Source organism: Ascaphus truei, unplaced genomic scaffold, assembly GCF_040206685.1.
Source record: "Ascaphus truei isolate aAscTru1 unplaced genomic scaffold, aAscTru1.hap1 HAP1_SCAFFOLD_1071, whole genome shotgun sequence".
Classification (NCBI taxonomy): domain Eukaryota; kingdom Metazoa; phylum Chordata; class Amphibia; order Anura; family Ascaphidae; genus Ascaphus; species Ascaphus truei.
The window spans coordinates 80,226-94,356 of NW_027453937.1; the positions used below are offsets into that span (position 1 = coordinate 80,226).

The 14,131-nt window shown below is 46.5% G+C and overlaps 1 protein-coding gene across 1 annotated transcript in view; it reads left to right on the plus strand.

Moving 5' to 3' along the window:
• LOC142475119 (unconventional myosin-IXb-like) overlaps window positions 1–14,131 on the plus strand; it is a 102,380-nt gene that overhangs the window by 63,814 nt on the left and 24,435 nt on the right. The window contains 5 exon segments of the mRNA XM_075581132.1: window positions 310–432; window positions 883–1,032; window positions 7,498–7,667; window positions 9,811–10,023; window positions 10,796–10,904. Coding sequence (XP_075437247.1) covers window positions 310–432; window positions 883–1,032; window positions 7,498–7,667; window positions 9,811–10,023; window positions 10,796–10,904 — 765 coding nt within the window.

Here is a 14,131-nt window from a genome sequence, read left to right on the forward strand (position 1 = left end):
AGTGAAACTGCTGCACTTTGTTTTGGTTCCCGTGTCCCAGGGGTCCTATGGCATTTTAGCATTTTTACCGTGGCTAATGATGACCCTGTAATTACTTTACAACCACGAATCCAGCGCGTTTCTAAAGGTTATAATAAAACCCCGTCCAAAGGGTTTCGTTACCATTGAAAAATGTAATGGAGGAAAAAAAACAAAACCTGCAAAAATACCGGCGACATATCCTAATTAACTCCTATCCCTGCCGGCAGGGCCTTGCCACGCTTTTGCTCTGACGAGGGGTTTAACCGCGCTGTTCGGTCTGCTCCCCAGGACTTCGCTAATCAGTTCCAAGTGCTGCTCCCCAAATCCGCTGCTACGCCAAAAGACGCCATCGCAGAACTGCTGGAGAGGCTGGGCCTGCACCCGCACAATTACCAGATCGGGAAGACCAAGGTCTGACCAAAAGTTTCATTATCTTACCTTTTGCAACAGCAGTTTGTATGAGCACAGCAGCGTCGTCTGCTTTAATATTTCATTATTCCGTTTTTTTCTTTCCTCCAGCCCAGCAAATCGTCCAGGGTTTTTAGTTTATTTTTTGGATATTTTTCTATTTTTATTAATACATTTAATACATTAATACATTTAATACATTTTTGTTGAGGTAGGTGCTTCCAGGAATATTCAAGTGTTCATTTCTTTTAATGGGCCTGGATTCTAACTTTTAGTTGTAATAATGTGTACAAAACTTCCCAAACCTCACAGGTCTCTCATATGTTCAGAGCTTTCCAAACCTCACAGGTCTCTCCTTCACATGCACAGAGCTTCCCAAACCTCACCAGTCTCTCCTTCACATGCACAGAACTACCCAAACCTCACCAGTCTCCTCTTCCTGTGCACTGCCAGGTGTTTATGAAAGAGCCGGAGCGGCAGACACTGCAGGACACCCTGCACCAGGCGGTTATCAGGAAGATCATCCTCCTGCAGAGCTTTTTCCGGATGGCCATGGACAGGAAGGCCTTCCTGAGAATGAAACTCGCTGCTGTGAGCATACAGGTGGGATCAACACCCTAGTGTTAGCTGGATAACCGCTGCACCCTGCATAGAGCACAATCCGTGGCCTAAACCTTTCACTGTCTGGGAGCAATGCAATTAAGTGTCCAGGAGGTTAAAATGGAGCTCTCCCCAGGGCCCAGTGCTGTATAAGTTTACCATGGTAACATCCGAAGCTAGAGATTAAGGGAGACATCATTTCTAACACTTAAAACATTTTTTTTAAAGAGCAGAACCTGCTGAGGCAGCGAAATACTAACATTTATCATATTTATCCTGATCAGTCCCTAAAAAACCTCCCTGAGAGCCTCGGTAACCACATTGGGACTCTATGGAATAGATTATACAGTCAGTTTAGTTTATATTAATGTCTGTTATTTCAGCGTTTAACGTATATACTTTCCCTAAAATAAAGTGAAGAAAATATACAGGACTTGTTGCGTTTTGGAAAGAGAGCCAAGTTGAACCTATCTGGGCTAATCATCCTACACATGACCCTGGCCTCCAGAATAGTCCCTGTGGCTGCCCGCCCGGCGGGGAAACCGCGCAGCAGGCAGAGGAGCCAGGAGCGGGAAGGCAGACACACACACTCACCGTCTGCTCTGCACAAAGCGGAAGCCCCGCCCCCGGCTTCCTCAGACCTGCTTGCGACCAATCCCCTTCATCCCGGCCGGCATTCTAAGCCCCGCCTCCTTCATTCAAACCCATGCAGCTCTTCATCCAATCCCCCGGCAGCATTCACTCACACAGAGAATACTTACCAGCAGCCGCATCCTCCTCACCGCCGCCGTAACCGGGACACATTGGCTGGGACGCAAAAATATTCATTGTGGGCCGCATCCCCCTATTCTCTCTCCCTTCCCTCCCCACCCCCATTCGCTCAATCCCCTTTATTCTCTCTCCCCCCACCCATCTCCCTCTCCCCCCCCCTCCATTCTCTCCCCCCTTCCCCCATTCTCTCTCTGACCTGCACAGACACACACAGCCACTGACCTACAGACACACACACAGACCTACAGACACCAACACAGACAGACCAACAAAGACAATGACCACACACAGACACCCACACAGTCACTGCTGGCCTGCACAGACACACACAGCCACTGATACACACAGCCACAGATACACACACTCCCCCCAACACACACACACTCTCTCCTCCCCCCCACACACACACACTCTCCCCCCCCCCCACACACACTCCCCACACCCCCCCACACACACTATCCCCCCCCACACACACACACACACTCTCCCCCCCACACACACACTCTCCACCCCCCCCACACACACACTCTCACCCCACACACACACTCTCCCCCCACACACACACTCTCCACCCATACACACACTCTCCCCCACACACACACTCTCCCCTCCCCACACCCTGTCCCCCCCCCACACCCTCTCCCCCCCCCCACACACACTCTCCTCCCCACACACACTCTCTCCTCCCCACACACACTCTCCACCCCCCACACACACACACTCTTCCCCCCCACACACACACTCTTCCCCCCCACACACACACTCTCCCCCCCCCACACACACTCTCCCCCTGACACACACTCTCCCCCCGCACACACACTCTCCCCCACACACACACTCTCCCCCCACACACACTCTCTCCCCCCCCACACACACATTCTCCCTCCCCCCACACACACATTCACTCTCCATCCCCCCCACACACATAATCTCCCCCCTCCCCCCACACACATACACTCTCCCCCCCACACACACACTCTCCCCCACACACATTCTCCCCCCCACACACTCCCCCCCCACACACACACTCTCCCCCCCACACACACACTCCCCCCCACACACACACTCCCCCACACACACACTCCCCCCCCCCCCCATACACTCTCCCCCCCCCCCACACACACACACTTTCCCTCCCCCCCACACACACACTCTCCCCCCTCCACACACACACTCTCCCCCCCCATACAAACACACTCTCCCCCCCACACACACACTCTCCCCCCCACACACTCTCCCCCCCCACACACAACTTCCCCCCCCACACACAGACTCTACCCCCACACACACACACTCCCCCCTGCACACTCCCCCCCACACACTCCCCCCCACACACACACGCTCTCCCCCCACACACTATCCCCCCCACACACACTCACTCTCCCTCCTCCCCACACACACACTCTCCCTCCCCCCCACACACTCTCCCTCCCCCCCCCCCACACACACTCTCCCCCCCCCCCCCCCACTCACACACAAAGTTGTTGGCCGCATGTGCCCGCGGGCCGCGAGTTTGACATGCTTGTTCTACGAGGACCTATACAGTGGAGAAAAAGTGGCACATAATGGAATGACAAAAATGGCTCTGAGGGAGTTCCTGACGAGCTCGGGCCTGCCAAAACTGAATAGGTTGGACAGAGAGTACCTAGGTGCAGATTCTACAATTGAGGAATTAACACAGGTCATTGAGGAGCTGAAGCCGTCAAAGGATTCGGGTCCAGGTGGCTTTTCAGGCCTCTAATATAAGAAATTCCTTAAACATCTGGCCCCGTTTGCTCCAGATGTTTAATGCAGTCTTAGCGGGGGCCTCATTCCCGGAACGGATGCTCCAAGTGTCTATCACAGTAATACACAAACCAGGTATAGATCCGCTAGATTGTAAAAGTTATAGCTAATATAACTAATACTTTTTACCCAGGAGCAGGAGGAGGGGGCCAGTCTCTGTATGAAATTCGAGCACAAACTGTTCAAGGATCTCTGCCTTGGTACGCTGTTCTGGTTGTATCCACAAGTGGTGGGCTATGGCCCAGGGTCTGTCTCTGTGTATTTGACTGTCCGGACCACTGCCGGTAGGTCTCCGGGGTGAGTCCTAGATGATCCAGAATGGCAGCCTTTAGTCTCTGATAGTCCGTGGCTTCGTCTGCCGGTAGAGCCTGGTTGACTGCCTGCGTTTCTCCTATGAGGTTTGGAGCCAAAGTCGTTACCCAGCGACCAACTGTCCAGCCCTGGGCAGTGGCTACCCTTTTAAAAGAGAAGAGGAAAGCCTCTGGGTCTTCTGTTGGCTTTATTTTAGGCAGCATCACCAGCGATTTATTTGGAATCTATGGTCTGACTGAGACTGCACCTGGAGCCAGCATGTGGAGGAGCTTTTCTGTTTGCTGAGCCTGCTTGCTGGTGCAGGAACTGAGAAAACATTTCCTCCATTTTTTTAATGTGTACCCTTTGGATGCATGGGCCATCCAAGATCCCACTTCGCACCACCTGTGGCAGGACGGCTTCGCAATAGGGTCAGTAGGAGTCCCAACCAGTGAGTAAGGCTTTTAACTCCAGTGGTTTATTTTCCACAATCAAATAAACATTAGGCACACTGTCCCTTTAAGGCAAACAAACCATAAAATAAAACCCTACTCCATTAGGGGACTAACTATACAGAAGGTCCCTATCTCTCCTCTGGGTAGCTAGCCTACTTCCAGGTTAAACAAGATTATGCAAATATCTGCAGTGAAAATATATAAAGTCCTTATCTGTGTTTGGGGAGCTTTGTCCCTAGAGAGTCCAAGTAATCCCTTCTGGATACTGCAACAGCAGCTTTAATTCCTCTGCAGGGTTAGGAGGCTGGTTACTAGTAGACAGGGCTGTGTCCAGCAGGCTTGTCTCAGCTTGTGGCAAACCTCTGTCTGGGGGAGCAGAACCTCCGGCGTACTTCCTGGTTTGGAAAAGTCTCTCTCCCTTCCTGCTCAGGTCTGGCATCTTATACAGCTGCCTGACAGCTACCTTAACTCAGCCCTGATGCCCAGGTATCTCTGTGTTAACCCTCTGACTGGTGGTTTCAGACGTCAGAGGTATGTTTCCCATGCATAATTGACAGCGAATGACTTCACCCTGTCACAATCATCCTCCTTCAGAGCTTTTTCAGGATGGTCATGGACAGGAAAGCCTTCCTGAGAATGAAACTCGCTGCTGTGAGCATACAGATGAGGTCAACACCCTAGTGTTAGCTGGATGACCGCTGCACCCTGCATAGAGCACAATCCGAGGCCTAACCCAGGGGTGCGCAAACTGGGGGGCACAACATTTTCAGAGTGCGGCGCTTAGAAGCCCCATGCTCTTCCCCAGAACATTTAAATTAAATGCCGGGGGAGAGCGCGAGGCCTCTGTAAGGCTCTTACTTTGTCTCCGGCGGCTTCTTGTGGGTGCAGACAAAGCTTGCTTACCCCTGGCTTAAACCTTTCACTGTCAGGGAACAATGTGTTGCAGGCATCTCCGGCAGTGAAAGGATTAATCATACTACGTATTCAAACCTTGTTTTTTTTGTTTGTTTTGTTTTTCCCTGTATATAGTTTAAAAAATAAATTATATTAAAAAAACACGGATTGCTCTTTCCAACACGGTTTTTATTTTTAAAATCTGATGCTTTGTTCAGGAGATAGAAGCTTATGCAATATTAAGTGTCTGGGAGGTTAAAATAGAGCTCTCCCCAGGGCCCAGTGCTGTATAAAGTTTACCATGGTAACATCTGAAGCAAGAGATTAATGGAGACATAATTTCTAACTGTAGCCAGGTCCCCTCTGGCTCCCCGGTTCCCCGCCCTCTCTCCTCTTAACTCCGCTGCTGCCGTGTGGTTGCGGGTGGCGGCGAGCTCGCCAGCGGCCCCTCTGCAGGGTGCCGCCATGTTGGATTGGTGCATACGCATGCGCAAAGGCTCGCGCAGAAAGTGCGTGGCGGCCATTGAAGGGTTGCACATGCGCAGTGGAGTGAGCGCACATGGCGGCCCATAGGTGCTTAGGGGCAGGAGTACCACACGACGCCAGGGAGCCAATCGCTCGGCTAGGTCTCCTGCAGGAGATACTATTTTGTGGCTGGAATAGGAAGTGTCAGTAAGTGCTGGGACAGGACAGGGGTAGGAGGTATGTGAACAGGGGTCTGTGACCCTCTGCTCTAGGCCAGATTCCCCCTAGGCCCCAGCTAGGCCCCGGCTCCACCAATTAGTTTGTAGCTGCTACAGGGACAGGCCCTTAGGTAGGGACCCTGCCCCACTAGCTAGTAAATAGATCAGGGACACAGCTGGGACCTGGGACCAGATCACTCCTGCTGACAAAGACTGTCATCAAGGTGGGACACTCCAGCGGGAAACCACCCCACGCGGAGGCAGACTCGTCGCGGAGGCTATCGTTGGATCAACGCATCCCTTGTCTGTTCAGTCGGCGCGTCAGGTTGCTGGAGCACCCGGCAGGTACCTTACAGAACGTGCACCAACTGTACTACACTCCATTTAGTGGGCCGCGCAGTCACACACATTGGGGTGGGTGTGGGACCTTGTGGGACTGGGATTCTCTGGACACAGTGTGGGTTACACGGTGGTGGGGTACAGCCGTGTGAGGCGTGTGGCAGTTGTATCTTTAGTCACATAGAGTTATAAGGTATTATAGAGTATAAGATATGTTACAGTAAAGGCCTTTCTATTTTACATTGTGTGTGTTCATTGTTTGGGTCCTGTGAGGGGCTCCTCCCACTACGTTGGGATCCCTCTCAGGTGGAGGCGCTGCACCAAGGTTGTAAGTATATCACCCTAGGCTCCCCGTGGCGGAGGCTTAAGACCCTGTGAGCCAACAGGTAAAGGGCAGCACCAGTAGCCATCTTGTTTACGGGGAAACAGGGCTACATAACACTTAAAAGATTTTTTTAAAGAGCAGAACCTGCTGAGGCAGCGAAATACTAACATTTATCATATTTATCCTGATCAGTCCCTAAAAAACCTCCCTGAGAGCCTCGGTAACCACATTGGGACTCTATGGAATAGATTATATAGTCAGTTTAGTTTATATCAATGTCTGTTATTTCAGCGTTTAACGTATATAATGTGTTTATATTAACCAGCAGCCAATAAGTGGCTAATAGGGCTATTGGCCATTACTATGGGGGAGTGAGGCTTGTGGGGGAGCCCGTGTTGGGGATAGGGGCCTCGGTAAGTGCCAGTGACATACCAAATAAGACATAAGTGAACTCTAAAGGTTAATGGACATAGGTGGGAGTTCAAAGATTGATCCGCTTTTGAGATCTCATGAGTATCTGCAGAGATTTCTGAGGTTTTCTTAGGATCTTTAATATAAAAGGGTGTTGGAGACCCGGGTACAATATCCCACATTGTAGAGTCCCACCTATTCCTGAGCCACCATATGCCTTTTGTCACAGAATGCCGTGACGGTCGCCATGGTCTTGATCATCTTTACAAAAAATGCATCTTTAGAATGTTCCGTGGCTGGAACTTCACTGCATTTCAAACACTAACATTTCAGGGATGAGACCTCAAACTTTGATAACTCATAACTGGTGCCTGCTTCTTCTGCGATAAGGAGCTGCCTCTGTTACCAAATTGCTTTAAGACCACTTTGGCAGTGTGTGGGTTAGCGCGCAGCATCCATTGCTCCATGCCTGGATATGGCGACCTGCTGCTTTGCCATGTGTGTGCCTCTGCAGACACGCTGGAGGTCGTTCCGTGTAAGACGGCAGCTGGACCACAGGCAGAGTGCCGTGGCGTTTATCCACGCTTTGTGGAGGGGATGCAGCCAGCGACGGAGGTACAGGAGACACATTCAAGATATCACGCTGCTCCAGGCCCTGTGCAGAGGCTACTTGCAGCGACGGAGGTACGGGGGGGGAGGGATGGGGACGGACATGGGGGGCAGTGGTTTTAAAGCAGTAATGTGCTCTTCTCACCGTGAAATGTAACCGCCTTCTCTCATTTTTAGCATTGCTGCGGTTTGCAGCAACCCCGCTCATTAAGAAAAAAAATTGAATTTTGTAAATATGAGTTGCCGAAAATTTGTCTCGTGGGGAGATTAAAATGGCTGCAATCCACTAAGAGTAGCATCTGTTGCATACACATATACATATACATATATACATATACATATACATATATATATATATATATATATATATATATATATATATATACATAGATATATACATATATATATACATACATATATATAAAACAACTGTAAATATTACTGTATGTTCATTTGCATGTCTTAGACAGGTCTGCAACCCTTGCTGCAGTGGAAGCGCTGTATGCTGGGCGATAATGGGGAAAGACAGGGTTGCAGACCTGTCTAAGACATGCAAATGAACATACAGTAATATTTACAGTTGCTTTATGCTTTACTGTGGAGGGTTTTTGTCACTTTTTTTACCCACCATAACCTTAATAATAGTGGTGATTACCTAGTCTAGTCTCAAACCTGCTTAGCCATTAAGACCAACCTCACACTGATGATACCCATCAAGGTTGAAACATGTCTGTGAGTGGGTTTAATGGCTTTGCATCTCATCCCAGCCTCTGTCTAAAAGCTGTGTTTAAAACAGCATGCATTGGCTTGAGGATTTGCTTGTGTAATACGAGCTTGAGACAAAAGGTGGCACTGAGTGTTCATTTGCATGTCATTTCCCAGTATCCCTTGCTGCAGTGGAAGCGCTGTATGCTGGGCGACAATGGGGAAAGACAGGGTTGCAGACCTGTCTAAGACATGCAAATGAACATACAGTAATATTTACAGTTGCTGTATGCTTTACTGTGGAGGGTTTTTGTCACTTTTTTTTACCCACCATAACCTTAATAATAGTGGTGATTACATATATATATATCTGTATGAATGTATATATAATAGTCTGATTTCTGATTAGCTAAGCTTGTTGACTACTGTACCTGTGTGTACTCCGATGTATCATCCACGATGTAACATTAATGAAAAGAAAGAAATGGCGGGTGAGCAATGTCCGCCACCATTCACCCACATTAAGAAGGCAGGTGTTGCCATGGTAACAGATTATGCCGGTGAAATATGGTAATAAACAGATGCAAACTCGGCAGAAAATCAAGATTTAGTTGAAATGAAACATTAGAGATTAACACGGCAGGAGCTGCCAAGGTGTCATTTTTTGTGACTTACTACCTGTGTTATGTTCTATGGGATGTTACACATTCGTCCATCAAGTTCAACCTACGCTAAATGTGGATGACAGATACTTTATCCTATAACCCTATTTACAGTATATTGATCCATAGAAAGGCAAACAAAAAACCCCAGTAAAATATCATCTAATGATATCTCATTAGGGGAAAAATAAGTCCATTCCTGACTCCAAGAATTGGCAATCACATTACTCCCTGGATCAACATCTTTCCCATGTATACTTATTTGGTATATCCCTGTATTTCCTTTCTAAAAAGATGTCCAACCTTTTTTTACACATCTATTGTATCTGCCATCACAGTCTCCATGGGTAATGAATTCCACATTTTCAAAATTATCATATCCCCTCTTAGCTGCCTCTTTTCTAATGTAAAAAAATCGAATTTAGCTAGCCTCTCCTCATAAATCAGATTATTTGTCCCATGTATTAATTTGGTGGCTCTTCTCTGCACTTTCTCCAATTTATAATGTCTTTTCTAAGGACTGGTGCCTACAATTGTACTCCATATTTAAGGTGTGGTCTTACTAATGCTTTGTAAAGGGGCATAATTATGTTTACTTCCCTTAAATCCATTGGCCATTTATTGTAAGATAAGATCTTGTTTGCCTTTGCAGTTACTGCATGACTTTGGGCACTATTGCTGTACACTATTTTGTACATTAACCTCTTGTGTGGAACCGTATCAAAGCCTATGCAAAATCTAAGTAGATCACAATAATTTAGTATTTTCTATAAATACTTTTTAGTGTAATTTTCGATCCCCAATATAATAGTGGTTGGATGGTAATGTTAATATAATATCCGTCTTACAAGGTACAAGGAGATGGTGTCTGAGAAGAGGAGACAGGAAGCCCTTGAACGAGAAGAGGAGCATAAATGGAGACATGACAACTCTGATGGAATGCAGAAGGCAGAAGAAGAGGAGAAAGGAGGGAGAAGGCAGAACGAGGTGGGGCAGGGGGAAGCAGAGGTGATGCCCGAGGAGAATCCAGGGGAGAGCCTAGAGAGCAAGGAGAAGCTGACAGAGTAAGGACCTGCAGATATGTGGCATATCGGTCTGTGTGTACTTGTATCTGTATGATTCACTTATCAGAGAGAGTGACTGAGCATGGACTTCCCTTCCATCCATTGCCCATTTATTGTAAGATAAGATCTTGTTTGCCTTTGCAGTTACTGCATGACTTTGGGCACTATTGCTGTGTACAAGCACTCCTAAATCCTTCTCCATCAAGGATTCCCCCAATTTATCCCCATTTAATTTGCAAGTCTCCTGTTTATTCTTGTTTCTCAAATGCATAACCTTACATTTATCTGTATTAAACCTCATCTGCCATTTACCTGCCCAAGTTTCCAGTCTCCCCAAGTCCTTCTGGAGAGAAATTACATCCTGCTCTGATTCTACTACCTTACACAATTTAGTTTCATCAGCAAAGATTGAGACTTTGCTCTCGATGCCAACCTCAAGGTCATTAACAAACAAGTTAAAAAGCAGGGGTCCCAGTACCGATCCCTGAGGTACTCCACTCACGACTTTAGCCCAACCTGAAAAAGTTCCATTTACGACAACTCTATGTTGTGTATCCTTCAACCAGTTTTCAATCCAGGTGCAAATATTTTTAGAGTCCAATTTGCTTTATTTTGTACATTAACCTCTTGTGTGGAACCGTATCAAAGCCTATGCAAAATCGAAGTAGATCACAATAATTTAGTATTTTCTATAAATATTTTTAGTGTAATTTTCAATCCCCAATATAATAGTGGTTGGATGGTAATGTTAATATAATATCCGTCTTACCAGGTACAAGGAGATGGTGTCTGAGAATAGCAGACAGGAAGCCCTTGAACGAGAAGAGGAGCATAAATGGAGACATGACAACTCCGATGGAGTGCAGAAAGCAGAAGAAGAGGAGAAAGGAGGGAGAAGGCAGAACGAGGTGGGGCAGGGGGAAGCAGAGGTGATGCCCGCGAAGGAGAATCCAGGGGAGAGCCTAGAGAGCAAGGAGAAGCTGACAGAGTAAGGACCTGCAGATATGTGGCATATCGGTCTGTGTGTACTTGTATCTGTATGATTCACTTATCAGAGAGAGTGACTGAGCATGGACTTCCCTTCCATCCATTGCCCATTTATTGTAAGATAAGATCTTGTTTGCCTTTGCAGTTACTGCATGACTTTGGGCACTATTGCTGTGTACAAGCACTCCTAAATCCTTCTCCATCAAGGATTCCCCCAATTTATCCCCATTTAATTTGCAAGTCTCCTGTTTATTCTTGTTTCTCAAATGCATAACCTTACATTTATCTGTATTAAACCTCATCTGCCATTTACCTGCCCAAGTTTCCAGTCTCCCCAAGTCCTTCTGGAGAGAAAGTACATCCTGCTCTGATTCTACTACCTTACACAATTTAGTATCATCAGCAAAGATTGAGACTTTGCTCTCGATGCCAACCTCAAGGTCATTAACAAACAAGTTAAAAAGCAGGGGTCCTAGTACCGATCCCTGAGGTACTCCACTCACGACTTTAGCCCAACCTGAAAAAGTTCCATTTACGACAACTCTATGTTGTGTATCCTTCAACCAGTTTTCAATCCAGGTGCAAATATTTTTAGAGTCCAATTTGCTTTATTTTGTACATTAACCTCTTGTGTGGAACCGTATCAAAGCCTATGCAAAATCGAAGTAGATCACAATAATTTAGTATTTTCTATAAATACTTTTTAGTGTAATTTTCAATCCCCAATATAATAGTGGTTGGATGGTAATGTTAATATAATATCCGTCTTACCAGGTACAAGGAGATGGTGTCTGAGAAGAGCAGACAGGAAGCCCTTGAACGAGAAGAGGAGCATAAATGGAGACATGACAACTCCGATGGAGTGCAGAAGGCAGAAGAAGAGGAGAAAGGAGGGAGAAGGCAGAACGAGGTGGGGCAGGGGGAAGCAGAGGTGATGCCCGAGAAGGAGAATCCAGGGGAGAGCCTAGAGAGCAAGGAGAAGCTGACAGAGTAAGGACCTGCAGATATGTGGCATATCGGTCTGTGTGTACTTGTATCTGTATGATTCACTTATCAGAGAGAGTGACTGAGCATGGACTTCCCTTCCATCCATTGCCCATTTATTGTAAGATAAGATCTTGTTTGCCTTTGCAGTTACTGCATGACTTTGGGCACTATTGCTGTGTACAAGCACTCCTAAATCCTTCTCCATCAAGGATTCCCCCAATTTATCCCCATTTAATTTAGCAAGTCTCCTGTTTATTCTTGTTTCTCAAATGCATAACCTTACATGTATCTGTATTAAACCTCATCTGCCATTTACCTGCCCAAGTTTCCAGTCTCCCCAAGTCCTTCTGGAGAGAAAGTACATCCTGCTCTGATTCTACTACCTTACACAATTTAGTATCATCAGCAAAGATTAAGACTTTGCTCTCGATGCCAATCTCAAGGTCATTAACAAACAAGTTAAAAAGCAGGGGTCCTAGTACCGATCCCTGAGGTACTCCACTCACGACTTTAGCCCAACCTGAAAAAGTTCCATTTACGACAACTCTATGTTGTGTATCCTTCAACCAGTTTTCAATCCAGGTGCAAATATTTTTAGAGTCCAATTTGCTTTATTTTGTACATTAACCTCTTGTGTGGAACCGTATCAAAGCCTTTGCAAAATCGAAGTAGATCACAATAATTTAGTATTTTCTATAAATACTTTTTAGTGTAATTTTCAATCCCCAATATAATAGTGGTTGGATGGTAATGTTAATATAATATCCGTCTTACCAGGTACAAGGAGATGGTGTCTGAGAAGAGCAGACAGGAAGCCCTTGAACGAGAAGAGGAGCATAAATGGAGACATGACAACTCCGATGGAGTGCAGAAAGCAGAAGAAGAGGAGAAAGGAGGGAGAAGGCAGAACGAGGTGGGGCAGGGGGAAGCAGAGGTGATGCCCGCGAAGGAGAATCCAGGGGAGAGCCTAGAGAGCAAGGAGAAGCTGACAGAGTAAGGACCTGCAGATATGTGGCATATCGGTCTGTGTGTACTTGTATCTGTATGATTCACTTATCAGAGAGAGTGACTGAGCATGGACTTCCCTTCCATCCATTGCCCATTTATTGTAAGATAAGATCTTGTTTGCCTTTGCAGTTACTGCATGACTTTGGGCACTATTGCTGTGTACAAGCACTCCTAAATCCTTCTCCATCAAGGATTCCCCCAATTTATCCCCATTTAATTTGCAAGTCTCCTGTTTATTCTTGTTTCTCAAATGCATAACCTTACATTTATCTGTATTAAACCTCATCTGCCATTTACCTGCCCAAGTTTCCAGTCTCCCCAAGTCCTTCTGGAGAGAAAGTACATCCTGCTCTGATTCTACTACCTTACACAATTTAGTATCATCAGCAAAGATTAAGACTTTGCTCTCGATGCCAATCTCAAGGTCATTAACAAACAAGTTAAAAAGCAGGGGTCCTAGTACCGATCCCTGAGGTACTCCACTCACGACTTTAGCCCAACCTGAAAAAGTTCCATTTACGACAACTCTATGTTGTGTATCCTTCAACCAGTTTTCAATCCAGGTGCAAATATTTTTAGAGTCCAATTTGCTTTATTTTGTACATTAACCTCTTGTGTGGAACCGTATCAAAGCCTATGCAAAATCTAAGTAGATCACAATAATTTTGTATTTTCTATAAATACTTTTTAGTGTAATTTTCAATCCCCAATATAATAGTGGTTGGATGGTAATGTTAATATAATATCCGTCTTACCAGGTACAAGGAGATGGTGTCTGAGAAGAGCAGACAGGAAGCCCTTGAACGAGAAGAGGAGCATAAATGGAGACATGACAACTCCGATGGAGTGCAGAAAGCAGAAGAAGAGGAGAAAGGAGGGAGAAGGCAGAACGAGGTGGGGCAGGGGGAAGCAGAGGTGATGCCCGCGAAGGAGAATCCAGGGGAGAGCCTAGAGAGCAAGGAGAAGCTGACAGAGTAAGGACCTGCAGATATGTGGCATATCGGTCTGTGTGTACTTGTATCTGTATGATTCACTTATCAGAGAGAGTGACTGAGCATGGACTTCCCTTCCATCCATTGCCCATTTATTGTAAGATAAGATCTTGTTTGCCTTTGCAGTTACTGCA